Below are 19,562 nucleotides of genomic sequence, written 5' to 3' on the forward strand. Positions count from 1 at the left end.
CAAAATGTGTGCGGTTAGAAGACAAGTGACAATGAAAATTTATATATAGAAGCCTGGCGCGTGCCGAGTGCCGGGGTCCAGTACTCTATATATATATATATATATATATATATATATATATATATATATATATATATATATATATATATATATATATATTTATATATATATATATATATATATTCGGTGCCGACGAATACGGACGTTTTGGGTCCAATACCGATATATCGATACAATTCGCCGGTAAATTCTCCTCTGGAAAAAAACCTTACCTAAAGTATAAACACTGCATTCTGTGCCCGTTATATCGTTTTTCTCGTTAGTTACAGTTGTTTATACAAAAATGTCTTCGTTTAGTTCTCTGGGACTGGTTTGATAACGACTTGGAATTCAGCACATGACCTGACTGTCTCTGTCGAGCGAGATCTTGAAGGTCCAGGATACAAATTAATCAACAAGTTCACTTGGGATGATCAAGAGATAAGGATGAATCTTGGCTACACTTTGTCTGACTTGAGCCTTTTTGGTATCACAATAGAGGTAAGTAATAGATGATTTAGCATCTAATCTTAATCTAACCTAATTAGGCTTTAATTTAAGTTTAATTTTCATAGTCTAGTCAGAAGCGGAATGTAATAGTAACTTGAGCCTTTTTGGTATTGCAATAGAGGTAAGTAATAGATGATTTAGTATCCAATGTTAATTTAACCTAGTTAGGCTTTAATTTAAGCTTAGTTTTCATAATCTAGTCAGAAGTGGAATGTAATAGCAACTTTGAATGCGTACCAGCTAGACACTTTCTACGCTTAATATTATTGCCAAGCCCATCAGAGGCTGAATTTGTTAATAAAAAGAAGACTGATGAAAAGTGGAAAAGGATATGAACGGGGTGGAGTAGTACTTTATTATCGTGCAAACTCTCACAACATAAAAAAACTGCCGAACTTATTGCCTTGAGTCAGCTAGCATACATTTTATACAAAAAAAAAAACATAAGTATATAAGTGCAATATTAAAACATTTCGTACAGCGACGAACCAAACCGGCCTCTCAAATAAAATGAGTACAATGAATAAAAATGAGTACTTAAGTACACAAGCATAAGGACATGAGTAAAATGTAAGTAAAATAAGTAAAAGTAAGTAATATAAGTAAAATGAATAAAAATGAGGGCATAAGTAAAAACATAAGTGCATTATAAAAAACATTCAGCAATGAATCCAACTGGCCTGTCACATAGAAAATATATAGCTAAGGTATTGATCTTAATGTACGGGACAAATATTTAAGATTTTCTGAAAAGTTCTTGATAGGAAAAGTCGAGAGAAACACATCTATTTTAAATAATTATCAAATTCTTGATCCCTGTGAAGTTGTGGCAGAGCAGGAAGTTGATGTTAGAAAAGATTCCATTGAGCATCTTTATGACTTTCTTCCGTTGAATATAGTACACGAGTTATGAGTGTATATAATGAATGTAATCGATCAGTATTGTTTCCGCCTTTTTTTTTCTTTCTTTACTCCGCCATTTTGTTTTGATGGTGGGCTAAAATAAACTTTCTATCGATCTATTTATCTATTTGTTTGAATATCAACAAAATGCCAAATTCTGTTCTAGTATGTAGATTCCAAATTAAAGGAAATTTTCATATTTTTTTTCGTGTCTTAATTAAAAGTTATTAATTGAAATAAAATGAATAAAAACAAGCTGAGTTTCATTCTCCAGTTTTATACATAATCAATCCTAAGCAGCAAATTCAGAAGTCAAAGAAATAAGAAAAGATTTACTGTGCAATGGGGCAAATATTCAGGATTTTCTGATAAATAATTATTGGTTTGAATATAAACAAGACCCTAAATTACATTCTAGCATACATAACTCAACTTAATAAAATCATTTTAAAATAAATTGCATAGCATTCAGTATGTAAATACTGCTTTTACATTGCTTTGAATATTCGAGTTAGGAGTGAATCAAGTGAATCAGCTAAAATGATCAAATTAGTAAAACTTTGTCATATTGTTTTCTAAGAACCTCATAAATCCAGAAAAAAAATAATATTTTGTATTCAGTCAGTGCTTATTCTAAATAAATTTATAAGAGATGTTTTTTTTTTTCAACTTTTTCACCCTTTCACAACAATAAGTTACACTTCTCTAGCAAACTCTTCAAAATATATGTCTTACTTATCCCCTCTCAGTTTATAATATTGTTTTCTTATTTTGTCTCTTGTGTTCTCTCTATTGCTTATCTCTTGCATTATCTTTCTTTATTCTTGTTTCTTTTTATGTCTCCTGATTATTTTTTTTTCCTATTTATATGTTTTTTTCATGTTTTCATCGTATTTAGCTGATTTCGATCACTACTTCTTGCAGATCCTATAGAAACGTTCTGCTTAACCCCAGGGTATAGAAGACCTTCTTTTAGAAGCATAGCTAATAGTTGCCTCAGATGTACATTTTTGTGTCCTCTTTTTATTCTCTTTTGTATATATACAGAAGTTACTAAGAGTAAAAATAAAAAATGAAAACAAGTTGTTATTGTCTAGTTCTATACAGTACCAGCTTTTCGTCTGTAAAAATATAAGTGCTAACAATTTTTTTATTACCAAAGACAAAATTTCCTGAAAATTTTTATCTTCTTAACAACAATGGTAATAATAATTTTTTTTGTTACCAAAGACAAAATTCCCTGAAATGTTTACCTTCTTAACAACAATGGTAATAGAAAATATCTTTTTTATTGGAAAGACAAAATTCCCTGAAAGGTATATCTTCTTAACAACAATGGTAATAAAAAACAATTTTTTTTATCACCAAAGACAAAATGTCTGGAAGGTTTATCTTCTTAACAACAATGGTAATAAAAAACATTTTTATGGCACTTGGTATTAACCAAGTGACATATAGCAGTCGCCAATTCTGTCGGTCTGTCGGTCCCGGTTTTGCTACTTTAGGCACTTCCAGGTAAGCTAGGACGATGAAATTTGGCAAGCGTATCAGGGACCGGACCAGATTAAATTAGAAATAGTCGTTTTCCTGATTTGACCATCTGGGGGGGAGTGGGGGCCCGGTTAATTCGCAGAAAATAGAAAAAATGAAGTATTTTTAACTTATGAGCGGATGATTGAATCTTAATGAAATTTGATGTTTGGAATGATATTGTGTCTCAGAGCTCTTATTTTAAATCCCGACTGGATCTGATGACATTGGGGGGAGTTGGAAGGGGAAAACCTAAAGTCCCGGTTTTGCTACTTTAGGCACTTCCAGGTAAGCTAGGACGATGAAATTTGGCAAGCGTATCAGGAACCGGACCAGATTAAATTAGAAATAGTCGTTTTCCCGATTCGACCATCTGGGGGGGGGAGTAGGGGCTGGTTAATTTGGAAAAAATAGAAAAAATGAAGTATTTTTAACTTATGAGCGGGTGATTGGATCTTAATGAAATTTGATGTTTGGAATGATATTGTGTCTCAGAGCTCTTATTTTAAATCCCGACTGGGTCTGATGACATGGGGGGGAGTTGGAGGGGGGAAACCTAAAATCTTGGAAAACACTTAGAGTGGAGGGATCGGGATGAAACTTGATGGGAAAAATAAGCGCAAGTCCCGGATACATGATTGACATAATCGGAACTGATTTGCTCTCTTTGGGGTAGTTGGGGGGGGGGATAATTCTTAAAAATTAGAAAAATGAGGTATTTTCAACTTACGAATAGGTGATCGGATCTCAATGAAATTTGATGTTTAGAAGGATATCGTGTCTTAGAGCTCTTATTTTAAATCCCGACCGGATCTGGTGATGGGGGCGGGGAGTTGGGAGGGGGAAACCTAAAACTTGGAAAACACTTAGAGTGGAGGGATCGGGATGAAACATGGTGGGAAAACACAAGTCCTAGATAGATGATTGACATAAACGGAACGGATCCGCTCTCTTTTGGGTAGTTGGGGGGGGGGGTATTTCTGAAAAAAAGAGGTATTTTTAACTTACGAACGGGTGATCGGATCTCAATGAAATTTGATATTTAGAAGGATATTGTGGCTCAGAGCTCTTATTTTAAACCCGACCGGATCTGGTGACATTGGGGGGGGGGGGGTTTGGGAGGGAGAAACCTAAAAATTGGAAAACACTTAGAGTGGAGGGATCGGGATGAAACTTGGTGGAAAAAAAACACGAGTCCTAGATAAATGATTGACATAACCAGAACGCATCCGCTCTCTTTGGGGTAGTTGGGGGGGGGGGGTTAATTCTGAAAAATTAGAAAAAATGAGGTATTTTTAACTTACGAACGGGTGATTGGATCTCCATGAAATTTGATTTTTAGAAGGATATCGTGTCTCAAAGTTCTTATTTTAAATCCTGACCGGATCTGGTGACATTGGGGAAGTTTGGGGTGGGGAAACCTAAAATGATGGGAAACGCATAGATTGGAGGGATTGGGATGAAACTTGGTTGGAAAAATAAGCAGAAGTCTTGCATACGTGATTTACATAATTGGAACGGATCCGCTCAATTGCGGGGGGGGGGTAAATCTGAAAAATAAGAAAAATGACGTATCTTTAACTTACGAAGGAGTGATCGGATCTTCATGAAACTTCATATTTAGAAGGACCTCGTAACTCCGATATCTTATTTTAAATCTCAACCGGATCAAGCGTAATTGGGGGGGGGGGCAGTTGGGGGGACCGGAAATCTTAGAAAATACTTAAAGCGGTGAGATCAGGATGAAACTGGATGGGAAGAATAGAAAGCTGTCTAAGATACGTGACTGACATAACTGGACCGGATCTGCTCTCTTTGGTGGAATTGTGGGGGGGGGGTAATTTTGAAAATTGAGGTATTTGTAACTTACGAAAGGGTGACCAGATCTTAATGAAATTTGATATTTAGAAGGATCTTGTGCTTTAAAGTTCTAATTTCAAATTCCGACCAGATCCTGTGACATTCGGGGGAGTTGGAGGGGGGAACCAGAATTCTTGGAAAACATGAAAATTGGAGTATTTATATCTTACGAATAGATGATCGGATCGTAATGAAATTTGATTTTTAGAAGGAATTCATGTCTCAGAGCTCTTATTTCAAATCCCGACCAGATCTTTTGACATTGTGGGGATTTGGAGGGGGAAATCTTGGAAAAACACTTGGAGTGTAGGAATCCGGATGAAGCTTGGTGGATAGAATAAACAAATGTCCTTGATACGTGTTTGACAGAATCGTACTGGATTCGCTCTCCTTGGGGGAGTTGGGGGGGAGGGGTTCAGTGATTTGGCGAGTTCGGTGCTTCTGGACGTGCTAGGGCGATGAAAATTGGTAGGCGTGTCAGGGAGCTGCACAATTTGACTTGATAAAGTCGTTTTCCCAGATTCGACCATCTGGGGGGCAAAAGGGAGAGGGAAAATTAGAAAAAATTAGGTATTTATGACTTACGAGTGGGTGATCGGATCTTAATGAATTTTGATATTTAGAAGGACTTTGTGACTCAGAGCTCTTATTTTAAATCTTGACCGGCATTAAGCCTCTTATTTTCCTTTTTAAATCAATCTATTGATTCATAGAATTTTGTTAGAGCTCATACCATATGATCTCTTGGCTCTTAGCTCTTCTCGCCTCGTCACAAGTGCCATATGAGCTCTTAGCTCTTGTTTTTATTACCAAAGACAAGATTCCCTGAAAGGTTTATCTTCTTTAAGCTGTTTGCTATCATATGTTTATAGCTTAGTTTTTTTTTTATTTTTACCCACGTTATATTTTTTCTTAGTTCGGTGCCGTCAATATCACTATGAAGGTCTTTTTCTTTAAAAATTGAATTCCCAATTTTTCCTAATTTTTTAGTTACATACGGTTGGGTGAATTTCCAACAATCATATTTTATTTCCATTGTCCTTGGTACTTCAAGCTTTTAAAATATCTCAGTTTTTTTTTATTCGATTTGTTCGTTTTTAATTATGATTGTGACGTTCTTGTGAGAGAACTTATTCATGTGCAAATTCAAAAAAAAAATCTGTCTCATCTGCATTTGATATCTGATTGAGCCTTGTTCCTTAGGATACAAACTAATCTAAAGCAGAAGATAAACAGCTTAGATGGAAGTTACTTTCAGTAACCTAAAAGAAATCAGACTTTTTGTGGTTTTAGTAAAGTAGTTAAGTAGTTAAGCTTAGTTAAGTAGATTTTTCTGGTGTAAAAAAGCTTTCAATGTCAGAAGAATTGAAAACAAAATTCGCTATGTTCTTAAAGTTCTCAAAGTCTTCTATGCGAACTTCTTGATGAAAAGACCCCTTTTAAACTTGATTTTTCGAGCAGAAAAATATTTTTTCAACTCTGCTCCGAAACAAGCGAATCGAAAATTCTCCCGAAATAAAATATTTTGTCATTAAGCTGACTACCAAAACAAAATTTGTCTCGTAGTAAGGTCTAGCTTTATGCTTCAATGTAAATAGTTGTGCTGACCTGGTACCACTTATTTTGACCCCAGTTTTTCTTATGATGCCCAAGTATTAACATTCAACTTTTAACTGTTAGGTCGTCCCCGAATGGTGTGGGAAGAGGTCAGAAAATTAAATAAAATTAGAACTTCGTGTGAAAGGGTAATGAGCGAATTTTTGAATAGATCAGAGATTCTGAAGCTGTGTTAACCTTTGATGGATTGGTCCTGCGTTTTTTTTTTTTTTTTTTTTTTTTTTCTTTTTTTTTTACAGTGAGTAGGATTTTTCAGAATATTTTAGAAGGGCATAAATTTTAATTTTAAGTGAGAGAGCACAGCACTACAAGTTTTTCAATATAAGTAAGAAAAAAAATATATAAATTGAAAGAACGATAGTCTTTATAAAGTATCTTGAGTATTTTTCTAGATTATCTAAAAAGTCTAAATGATCATGGATAGTCCTAGTGGTTAAGTTAGGCTTTTTGTTGCTTCCTATTTATAGTGACTGAAATACGTCCCTGCATTGTCAATAAGGCTTACCTTCCACGCTTTATAATGATTGTAGAAATATAGGTGATACTTCTATATTTAATAATTTTACAAAACGAATTATTCTATAATCCTATAGAATTAATCTATAATTTTATTTAGCCTTAGTTTGTTTATTTACGTTTTACCTTCCCACCATTATTGTTAATTCTATAACTGTTATTATTATTATTTTTATTATTTTTATAATAGATCTTTGAATGTGCAATTCATAACTAAGATGATTATTTTTTTGTGGTCCTGGGCCGCTTAAACGAATATATGGTTCTTGATACGATGGCACGCTGTATTTGTTTCATTCTTTTTTTGCTTATAAAATGTAATTAATATAATACAATAAAATATTATAAAATTCATTGAGGGTAAAAGCAACATTGGTCGTTAAAAGTTTTCAGATGAAATGAGCAATGTGCATAAAATATTTGTGCTTATGAAATATATATCATGACAATTACACAAAAGTTACTTCTAGAATTCTTAAGATCTCTATACAGTCAACCATGTCTCTTCAAGAATGACAATTATATCAGATTAAATCTTTATTAGCCTGTTATGTCGTAGTTTCTTGAATAAAAAAAAACAACTCATAAAAAACAACTTAAAAAAACAACATAAACAAACAACAACAAAAAAACAACTCTCATATAAACATATAGAAATACAAATTTTAAAATTTTTGGAGTTAGGGGCTGCAAATTTCTCATGTATTCTATGCGAAACTTCTTATGTATTTTAAATCAGAAGCTTCAATCTTTGTTAAGATCAGGTCGTTTTTGGGTGGTATTGCCCCTTTCTTTCTGGAATTATGAAAACATTCATATGCTTATAGATTTTTATGTGTAGCTAGCAACTTAATAAATTTCATATATTCGGAATAACCCTCAAAGGCAGATTTCTTTGGAAAATTGATTTCTTCCATATTGTTTGGAAGTTCTTCCAAATCTCTATCTCTAGTTCTTGATATCTCTTTTTTTTAGTTTTACTCGACTTTTGAAGAAGCTGAGAAAATCCTCTTTATTATTTCTCATAAAGCAGCGGAAAAAATACAGACAACTATGGAGCTGGACTTCCCGCGACGTGTTGCAGGCCTAATTTATTACAGATATAAAGACGTTCACTACAGTCATGAGTCAAGCATAGAAAGTAATTATCTGGCTGCCAAGATTACTTCCAAAGGTGTTATTAACTATCACCCTTTTAAGCCAAAAGACCCTCAAAAATTATCGATTGAGTCCAACTGGGATTTGAGCTCGAGCAACATGGGTATTGAATATGTTTTGTCGTTTGCAACAGACATAGCTAATTTCTTTGCCAACGGAAAGGTAAATATGTATCTGATCTACCCTATTTGAAGTGTTTGGTTATTTCAATGGAAAGACCAAAAAGTTACTGGTAACAGAAAGTTATTAGGTGCAGCAATAGTTTCCAAATTAAGCCTGAGGGCCAGATTCAAACTTTATTCCATAATTTAGTCTAAAAAAATATTATTTGAATACGTTGTAAATAAATTTAGATGAAATTTAGATGAAATGAAAGTTACTTTCAGTAACCTAAAAGAAATCAGACTTTTTGTGGTTTTAGTAAAGTAGTTAAGTAGTTAAGCTTAGTTAAGTAGAGTATTAGGCGCAGCAATAGTTTCCAAATTAAGCCTGAGGGCCAGATTCAAACTTTATTCCATAATTTAGTCTAAAAAAAATATTATTTGAATACGTTGTAAATAAATTTAGATGAAATTTAGATGAAATGAAAGTTACTGTAAATAAATTAGAGTTAGAGTTAGAGTAAATAAATAGTTGTAAATAAATTTAGATGAAATGCTTCGCCCTCAGTCTTTTTTTGTGTTGAAAATATATAAAAAAGCAACTAGCGTCAGGAAAAATATTACGTTTTTGGGATAAAAATGTTTTTGTTTTTTTATAAATAACGTTGCTTTCCTCGGCTTTTTGTAGGTTTCTCTGCAACTCTTTCTGTTAGCAGGATTGCAGCTACGTTATATCTAAGACTTTTGACACGAAAGTCTTCTTTTGGTCATCCACACAAACCAGTCTACTTAGTCCAATATATGAGCATATGTAAAAATCATCATCTAGTAGTTATCATCTAGGGTTAATCTAAAGCTGAAATTTAGGAAGAATAACTTTCTTCCAAAAGGTTATGATGTTGGTAGACTCCAGGATGAGAATTTGAGAGAAAGTATCCTGGAACAGTTGAATGCTAAACTGGAGAATTTAAAATTTTACAATGTAGAAGATGGATGGAATAATTTTAAGAAAATAGTTTGCCAAGTCTCCGATAATGTCTTAGGGAAGAAAGTTGTAAGCGCAGCTAGAAATACTAGTGAAAATGCTTTATGTTTACCACTGATGAGAAGGGGCTATGTACGAAATTATCTTAGTAATAGATCCTATGAAAATAAGACGAACATAAAGAAAGTGGAGAAAGAATTAACATGTGAATTAAGAAGGTGTGATGTGGAAGCCATGGATAAAGTTGCTAGAGATCTGGAAGATGAAGCCAGACGGAATAATAGTAAAATATTGGACTGAAATGCTAATAAATTGAAAGGTAGTATTTAATCAGGCCTTATCTCAGTTAAAGACAGGAACGTGACCAAAATTAGTGATAAGGAGTGAGTTAAAAAGAGATTGACTGAACATTTTGAGAATGTGCTGAACCGTGATAAAGTTAGAAGAAAGGATATAGAAAAGAAAGAAGAAGTTTTTGATGCTTTGGAGATGGTATCTTACAGAAGAAAGTTAGGACTGGAGCTAGGAAGATTGGTGAAAAAATTTATGTTTAATGTAGAAGAGAAGCGGCTTGTCTGAGTGATAGATCATATGAAAACAAAAGGAATATAAAGAAATTGGAGAGACTCAGGGTATTTTTTCACAGTTAAAAAAGTTTGGAAGAATAGGAAGCTAGGGTACAAACCAAGCTTAGAATATTGGAAGCTACAGTGATAGTAGTTGTCAATGGCTCTGAAGCATGGGCGCTTCGAAAAGCAGATGAAAATTTGCTAGATGTATTCCAAAGATATTGCCTACAGATTGTCCTGGGTATCTGGATAACTGACCATATTTCAAAAAGTAGGCTGTACGAAAAGTGTGGTTCAATCAAACTTTCTAAAGCAATAGTGAAAGAAAGGTTGAGATGGCTAGGGCAGGGTGATGGCTTTATCCATCTGTGGATAAAGGATGATAGATTGCCAATGATTGTCCAAATCGGCCAACCGTCTAGGGCTAAACGGAAAGCAGGTCATCCATGGTTGGGGTGGAAGGATGTCATAAAGAAAGATTAAAAGGAAATTGGAACTTCCTGGGAGGGTGTAAAGCAGTGTTGCGATATTGATTTTTTGAATTGTACTAGACATAGGTCTAAAAATGTACTTCCCGGGAAAAAATGTACCAGACGCAAAAAATTTTTTTTCGCGTGTTGCGCTTCGCGCAACACGCGATCTTCTTTCGCGCTACTGTACGAATCTATACAATATCGTTCTTTTCGCTTATTTTTCTCTCTCTTCCCGATGGCTCCCATTTTCTTTTCTAACCTTATTTTTCCGCACCTTCGTGTTTTCTGGAATAGAGCTTGGCTCTAGAGCGTGCTCAGTAGCCAAAGAGCCAAAATGTGCCTATTGAGGTAAATTAGTTCTGCCAAATGAAGGTAACTCAGAGCTGGAAAGTCACGCAAAATCTGCCACAAAGGAAAAGCGGTTGAGTCGCGAAGAAATTCCACTGGATCCACGAACCACGGACCCAGAGATGTCTCTTCCGAAAATCCCTTATTCGTCTTATTTAACCAATTTGAACAACGCTTACGGAAAGCGGCAGTAGCCTAACCTAAGTGATAACCAAAAGGATAGCAATTTTAAGCAGAGTGAAGCGGAAGAAACCGCAGATAACCAAAACAAAAACTCCAAATATGCTTTGTCCATGGAGGACATATGTTATGTCTATGGGCCTGGCTCTAATCGAGAAAGGGGTTGTTGAGTTGTGGAGCTCGGAATGAGCTCAAATTAAAATTACGGCCCATTTTACGGCGTTATTTATCTTTCTTTATGTTAGATCATTGGATACAAAAGTAGGAATGAACAGAAAAACAAGATATTCACTTCTTTTAAAAACTAAAACTTCTTAGGAATTATCACGAGATCATCACGTCTTCAATATCTCTTAGCAGAGACTCAATTTCCTCCTGTTGATCATCACTTCAACAATTGCCTGTTCTTCAGACCCTTTCTTTTTTTCCTGAGGGTTCCAGGAGACACAAGTACCATGGTCGCGAATATGCTCCCTTGTCCGAATCAAGGAGTAAATGGTGTCAACTGCAAGGCGGTTTCGAGACTTCGTTTTAACCACCGACACTGCACTGAAAATACGTTCGATACAGGCCGATGAGTGTGGAAGGGACATGACAGAAAACATGAATGTACAAAGCTCTGCATACTTTGAAGAGCCAAGACCATTTTTAAGCTCGTTCAGTTTTCCCCAGAACACCTCTGGACTTTTCAAGTATTGGGGTGGCAAATGCTTTGATTCAGCAGGGATTGATCGCCACTGAGAGCTCAATTCTTCTAGAGATTGTCGGTTGACTAAGTTAGGAAACATGACTAGTACTGGTACTAAATCCTCTCGGCCAGAGGCAGCCACAACTGGGTCGATCACTTTCATTTTCTGCAGAACCTTAAAGATTGAGTTGCAGTAAAAGCGGACATAAAACTCCTTTGCCAACTTCACATAAAACTTCAGACACACTAGTTTGAACGCATGCAATGTTGGGGCAGGAATATTTTTCTCGATAACCTCAGCTTCCACGTTTGCTCCCACATAGATTCGTTTGAGAGGCAAGAAATACTCTCGGTTGGACGGATCATAGGTCCCTAACGGCTTGTTTTCAACTACTTCCGGACGTAGGAAGTTCCTTAGGATAGTCCCAAATACCGTAGAGACCTCGTTCCAAAGGCAGTGCAGCCTAACCCCCTCAGCTTGAAACAATATGTTCAGCTTGTTGACTTGCGGCAAAATGAAGCCCAGGAACTGCAAGTACAGTTTCGTGTACACATTTTCCATCATTTTCAGGACCTTTTCAGCAGAGGCCGACTTGATGGCCTTGAATTCCTCGTAAAAGTACACTTTCAGAGCTCTCCACTGTTCTAAAAGTCGCATAACTACGGACTCGAGAGACAGCCAACGGACGTCACAGACTTTCAGCAGTCTATGGTTTTTCGTATCTGTTATCCCCTGAAACTCTGCATATGCTGCAATACGCTTTGGTGAATGCTGTATATAGTTATATATATCACGGACAAAATCATCAAATTCTAGTGGGATCTCTTTGGAGGCGTTAGACGCGCATAGTGCAAGGCTATGGCACACACAGCCTACAACAATAACATACGGATTGTCAATTTTCACAAGAGCCTTCAGCCCCGTTACCTCCCCCATGTTCACAGAGGCATTATCCCATCCGAAACCTATGCAGTTCTCTTTTGGGATATTTCTGACGCTGAGTAGCTTATCTACTTCTCCCTTCATTATCTGAGCTGTTGCTGATGGCACCTCGACAAGTCCTAATAAGCGATCGCAAACACGTTTTAACTGAGGACACCAGAAGCAAGCAACAACAGCCATAGATTTAACTACAGATTTGTCAGTCGATTCATCCAACAAGATTGAAAACTTGCATTTCTGCAATTTCTCTGAGAGAGCCTGGTCTGCATCAGGTGCCAACTTTTTCACAATGATATTTCGTGTTTTGTCACGGCCGCACGTAATCTTACCTGCGATCACGGAATCAGGGAACACATTTTTTAGGAGCCCTGGCAGATGTTCCATAACCCTAAATGGCAGGTTGTGTTCAGCAATAAAGCCGCTGAGCTTCAGCTCTGCATTCTCAACACTCTTCTGCAACATCACACTTTTCTTAAATTCAACGTTACTGGAGCACAAGTTTGCTAGATCAGTTGTATGCTGCTTTGCCTCAAAGTTCTTTACATGGAATTTATTTTTGGAATGTCGAAGAGCATGGGTTTTTCCTCCAATGTAACTTTTGTTGCAAACCAGGCACATAAATCTCGTACTGTCCTTCTCATCCTTCCGAATCCATTACTGCAGGTCTTTGTCAGAAAACCAGTCACTGTTAAATTTGTGCTTGTAATGTGTCTTTTTCTTTTCTGGCTTTGCCTTGACATTCATTCTCTCATCAACACATTCGTCATCAGAGTCAGACTCTTCAGATTCACTAGATTCAGTACTGCTGCCACTTTCTTCACCTAGTGATATCATATCCTGGTCACAGTTTTTGCTGCTCTTATCACTGCCCAAGTTTGCTCGGCTATCAGGGTTTATTCCAGTCTGTACTTCTGTCACCTCGTGCAATTCTTCAGTGGGTTTGTTCGGATTTTCTTGCCTCTTATCTGTCTCATCTGGAGGTCCTGGCTTTTTGAAAAACTGTTGAAGTTTTGATTGCTTCATTTTGTCCTTAAAAACGATATATATCATATAATTCCATGTATCTACTAGCTACTCTCTACTACGTATGGTAAATCAAAAAAGAGGATTAAAACTAGCTTTTTTCACGGTAAGAATGACAAGCATACTAGGCTAGATAGTAATTTTACTTTGGGATTTTTTTGTTAGCTTTACCCTTGATCAGGTAAACAGATGCTGACAAAAAACCAGAGATTCCCTTCTACAATCACACAACACAGAAGTACGGATTTCCTAAAGAGATTTCCCTGAAAAACTGTGTTATGTGATAGCAGTAAATAATGCATGGGTGATCGAAATATGTACTGATATTCCAATAAACACGGTGACAAAGACAGTGAAAACTCTGATCACAAAGATGTGTGCGCCTGTCATCTCTTTAAGAAGAGTAACCATCTGGTAAGCTACTACAAAATTACCCATGGCCATGATAGATATAAAGGAACACTTATCCTCCACAGAATTTCAGGCTGTGGGATACTTGTCACTGACTTTGTCAGGTACTACCCATGTCAGTAATTATCCTGATTTTGGTAGAGTAGCCTACAGGTTAAAAAAAATACAATAAAGGTTCCTGCTTTTTTTATTCCAAAACTAGCAATGGTACAGTAGAGGTATGCTTATTTAAACAGTTACCATACTTAAATATAAACAGTGCAGTTTTGGGCTAAATGGTAGAATGAAGATCCAAAATACCTATTCAGGTAGACTATTTTCAGAGGCCCCTAATTGCCTACTTTGGCTAATTGATAGTTAACTTTAGTCACAGCAAGTGCATGAAAATGGCAAAGTTCAAAGTCAACAAACATTCAAATAAGTATGACTTTGTCAGGTACTACCCATGTCAGTAATTATCCTGATTTTGGTAGAGTAGCCTACAGGTTAAGTGACTTTGTCAGGTACTACCCATGTCAGTAATTATCCTGATTTTGGTAGAGTAGCCTACAGGTTAAAAAAAATACAATAAAGGTTCCTGCTTTTTTTATTCCAAAACTAGCAATGGTACAGTAGAGGTATGCTTATTTAAACAGTTACCATACTTAAATATAAACAGTGCAGTTTTGGGCTAAATGGTAGAATGAAGATCCAAAATACCTATTCAGGTAGACTATTTTCAGAGGCCCCTAATTGCCTACTTTGGCTAATTGATAGTCAACTTTAGTCACAGCAAGTGCATGAAAATGGCAAAGTTCAAAGTCAACAAACATTCAAATAAGTATACCTCTACCCAAGTATGCTGCACATGAAAGGTTCATGAAGGTAGATTTCACCATGGCATATGTCTAGCCGATATGCTCTCCACTACACTCCTAGTCACTCCTACTCTAAGCCTCTTCTATCTGCTTTTCCACAAGTGATCAGCTTAAGAAACATGGGGGCTAATCGCATACAGGTATGGCTCACATAAAACCTATTGTCATTCATACTATAACTGATAGATATTTTGAACAGTCTGAACTTGTAGGTTTGAATGTGCATTTTGTTAGATCACTAAGTTAGTGATCGAGCCTGTAGCAATGTGGGTTGCAAGAAGGACTTGTTGCACAAATACCGTACATAACAATCATCTGAATAAGCCACTACACTACATACTTAGCGTTGCTGACATGGCAAATCTGAAGAAGACTTCAGCAGGCTTACCTCACAACTGGAGTTAAGATGATAGCATTTTTAGTTTTTGAAAATCCGCGGCAACTTTCCGTTTTCCGTAACGACTCCAAATTTACCATAGAGTTAACCTCTAAATAAAAGCAGACAGACAAGTCGCGAGAGTATTTGCCATAGCAATGCCAATGAATGGTAAAGGTTCCGTTTACAAGTAAAAATCGTTCTTTTTTTTAGTTTTGGAGAAAATGTACTGAATTTGTACCAGTTCGACGTAAATGTACTGATTTTCTGACTTTAAATAAAAGTTGTACAGATGTACAGGTCAGAGAAAAAAGTACTGAATCTGGTACAATTGTACCACCCATCGCAACACTGGTGTAAAGAGGGAGGTTTTGAATAGATTTAAATGGAGGAGCGTGCGTAGCCGTGTTGGCCTCAGGTGACCTCATGCTGCGGTGAGTTGTTAGTAGTATTAGCAGTATAATTAGTAAAGACGATGAGTGTACTGAACATGTTGAAAATAGAATAGCCCAGGCCCAGAGTGTTTTTTCACAGCTGAATTTTTTTTTTTTTGAACAATAGGAAGAAAGTCTGCGAACGAACTGTAGAATATTGGAAGTTACAATGATGACATTGGTCATTGGTCCTGAAGCGTGGGCGCCCCAAAAGAAGGAGGAAGATTTGTTAAACGATTTCAATATAAAATGCGTACGGAATGTTTTTGGTACCCGACTGACAGACCGTATTTCCAATAGTAGGCTGTACGAAAGATGTGGTTCAATCCCACTTTCTAGGGCTATAATGAGAGAAAGGTTAAGATGGCTGCGACAAGCTCTGCAGATGAAGGATGATACATTGCCAAAGATCGTCCTTGTCGGCTAACCATCTTGGGCCAAAAAAGGCAGGTCGTAGCCGAGTTGGATGGGAAGAAATCGTAAGGACAGATTTAAGAGAAATAGGAGCTTCTTGGGAGGGCGTAAATAGGGAGGCTTTGAATCGATCGGGATGGAGAAAGAGCGTGTGTAGCTGCGTTGGCCTCAGGAGGCTTGGTGCTGTAATGAATGGTTAGTAGTAGTAGCAGTAGTAGTGGCAAAGACGTTATGACCTGCTCTATGGTTATGCTATGGGCATTAGATGTCTTTTGGCTTCTTATCCTTGATACTGGGCACTCGTTAACGCATAAGCCTTTGTTTAAGCGCAAGTCTGATGCAGCAAAGATTAAAGTAACTCTTTCCTTTTTTGGATTCTTCTTTTGTTATGAAAGTCGTGTGATTCTTTAGGCTATTATAATTCTTAAAAACACATTCTTTAAACGGCTATTTAATTTTTATCACTATATAATTATTTATCACTATGTGCTTTGTTGTTAGCTCTAAATTAAACGGATAGTCTGTCTAGGGAATAAATGAAATTAAAGAATTTGCTGTTTTTAGGGTTTCCTAAAAAAACGTCCAGAAAGCTAATCAGAGTGTGATTCAGTTCCAATTTGTTTACTTAGAATAGTAAAATGATAAAAACGTGGGCGAAAAACGTGGAAAACATAGAAACTGAAAATAATTGAAAGAATAAGCGGAGAAATCATACAGGAATCATATCTGTGTTGTCGTGCTAACCGTTACCGCAGTAGATTCTCAAATTCTATATGCCCCCCTCCCTAGATTTTTAAATGATCTTGTAGCAGCTAGGTATTTACCCCATCTCTTAGGGATGTTTGCTTAGTGTCATTCTGTTTTTTTTTTTGTATTTTCTTTTTTTTTTAATCCTTCCATTTAGAATGTGGCCATATACTGCGAAAAAAAATGAAACTATATTTTAACACAAGTATCAAACCATTGCACCTGGGCCTATTTTAAGTTTTAAAGTTAGGTGCATTAGTTTATATTGTATTACAATATGTATTACATTATATTAAAGTATTAGTTTAGAGTATGACATTGCTTTTCTATGTTTTTAATAGTGAACGAAAAAGTAACGTGCATAAGGTTTATTCACAATCTGAAACAAACGAAAAACTAAACTGAAGCTCAAATCAACGAATATTTGAAACAAATGTTGCAAATTTTGTTTCTATTGCATTTCTATAAATAGTACCAAAAAAGGAGGAATATTGAACCACTAAAAGTACCGCAGTTTTTAGCGGGACTACGGGAAACTGGACCAATAAAAAAAGTAAAATAAAAAAAAGTGACCGTGGATCGTCAGTTTAATTGACATATACTGATCTTTATTCCATAAAGCTTAGAAAATTTGTATTTATGAAAGTAAAAAATTAAAACAATTAAACCGTATTTTATTTTCAGTAAAGCGCCAATTGTGTTATGGTTATGAGAAGGCATGGGGGTTATCAATCCTACTCATATTAATTTTTGCTCGTTTTGAGTTTGACTCGAGTATTTATAGTAATTTCTGTTCGTTTTGATTTTTATTTACTTACTGATAGTGATTTGTGGTATTTTGTGCTTGGAAGATTATTTGCCTTTGTTTCTGCTGATTTTTGGCTTAATGAAGCTCTTTACTTTTCTTTGAAAAGCTTATTTTGTGGAAAAAGTTTTTTAATTAATTTCTGTTCGTTTTTATCGACCTAGTCCTTTTCATGTAAAAAAAATAATATTTCATATCTTCATTTTTTTTATAAGAACCAATAATTTGGGTTGCTAATTGTATGATGGAGAAACTTTATCAACAATTTTTAATCCTGACAAAAACAGTGTCTTTTGATTTAATTTTTTAACTCCTGAAGTCGACCTAAAAAATAAAGCTTAATATCATTGCCGAAAGATTCTATCTATGCTCTTTGACAACCTGGATACACTTATACTCTTTTTACTTATTTATATTGAAAGAGCATAAGTAGTAATAGTAGTATCCCCAAAAGTTTCAATTCAATACCCCCAGTCGTTCTCGATATATTACTGAGGTATCTTATATGCAATCATAAACACAGTACCTTTTGATTTAGCTTCAAGCAATATTTGGTTTTAAGGCATAATGAGGCAATAGCGTAATTTTGGGGGTTTGACATGCCCAATATCTCTAAAGACATAGTTGCTGAACTGTTCCACTATGTTGCACAAAATGCCTGTCTCAAAATTTTAACTGGATGCTTTTGGAAAATGAATGGGCTTGAGAGAAGAAGCTGCTTGCCCTCCAATCTCTTTTTACTCTTAATAAGGGCACCAGAACTTAAAATTTTGAATGAATTAGCTTCTTTAATAGTTTCAATAGTGTGTCTAGCTATTATAGAGTGATGTTGCCTATGATATTGCTCTTATGCTCTTTTGAAAATCTGCATGCATACAGTTTTTTCTTTTTACCGAAACTCCTCCTAAACGTTCCCTAAAAGTCTCACTTTTAAAAGTCTGACCTTTAGCGTCATTAGTTAAAGTAACTGTAGTGGTGGTATTAAAGTATACGCGTAGTGTCTTCTGGCTACTTCAAAATCCCCCACAACATACCCTTAAAGGTCTGAATAAATAATTTAAGTTGTTCTTCAGGTATTGCTTTGTCACCTTTTTGAAAGTCCACATGCCCATAATTTGTTTGATTTAGTTCAACATCCGCCAAAGTTTTCCTTAAGAGCTTTACCTTTTAATACCCTTAGCTTGTGCAGTAGTAATAGTTGTTGTAGCATTAGTAGCAGTATGTGCATAGCACCTTTGGTTTCTCCAACATCCCCTTCAACATACGCTGAAAGTTTCAACTTAACACTATTGACTGTTCCTGAAGCACTTCTGATGTGTCCACTTGACAACCTGTGTGGGCATAGTGTGTTTCGAATTAGTTCCATTCAATATATATTTATCCAAAATTTTTCGCCTTTGTACCCTTAGTTTTAATAGCAGTAGTAGTAGTTGCGGTAGAATTAATAGTAGTAGCCTAAGCTTTAGTGGCAGTGGTAGTAATAGATGTAGTAACAGTAGTAAAAGTAGTAGTAGTATGAGTAGAAGCAGTAGCATTAGGATGCGAATATTTTCTTTTAGTTAGTTTAACATCCCTCACAACAAGCCTTGTTAGTTTCAAACTAACACAGCAAACTGTTTCTAAGATGTTTCTGTTACGCCCTTTTGACTGCCAGCATAGAGACGATGTATCGTGATACATTTAACATTTTCCCTCAAAATTCTTTGAAAATTTCACCTTGATACCTTTAGGCATATTTGTTAAAGTAGTCTCAGTAGTAGTATTGACATTAGTAGTAATAGTATTGAGTAGCGGTAGTACTACTAGCAGCAGCAGTTTTAACCTATTGCTTTTTGGTCAGTAGAACATTCATCTCCTCAAGTCCTGGAAGTTTCAACTTAATACAATTAGCTATTGCTATGACATTACTAATATGTCCTTTTGATAACCTCTATATTCATATACTTCTTGAAATTTTCCTCTCAATGCTCTTAGCCCTACAAGTAGGGCTAATTAGCAGTAGTGTGCACATATTGCCTTTTGGTGAGATGATGTTCCCCTTAAAGCATTTTCTGAAAGTTCCAACTTAATCCTCA

At 35.8% G+C, this 19,562-nt stretch overlaps 1 protein-coding gene across 1 annotated transcript in view; it reads left to right on the forward strand.

Annotated features, from left to right (window-relative positions):
* Positions 1-19,562, forward strand: part of LOC136031509 (uncharacterized) — a 305,780-nt gene that overhangs the window by 175,870 nt on the left and 110,348 nt on the right. Inside the window, exons 36-37 of the mRNA XM_065711175.1 lie at positions 358-540; positions 7,951-8,295. Of these exons, the coding sequence (XP_065567247.1) occupies positions 358-540; positions 7,951-8,295 (528 nt within the window). The remainder of the gene's footprint in view (positions 1-357; positions 541-7,950; positions 8,296-19,562) is intronic.

The sequence above is a fragment of the Artemia franciscana genome, chromosome 9, assembly GCF_032884065.1.
Source record: "Artemia franciscana chromosome 9, ASM3288406v1, whole genome shotgun sequence".
In the NCBI taxonomy this organism is placed as follows: domain Eukaryota; kingdom Metazoa; phylum Arthropoda; class Branchiopoda; order Anostraca; family Artemiidae; genus Artemia; species Artemia franciscana.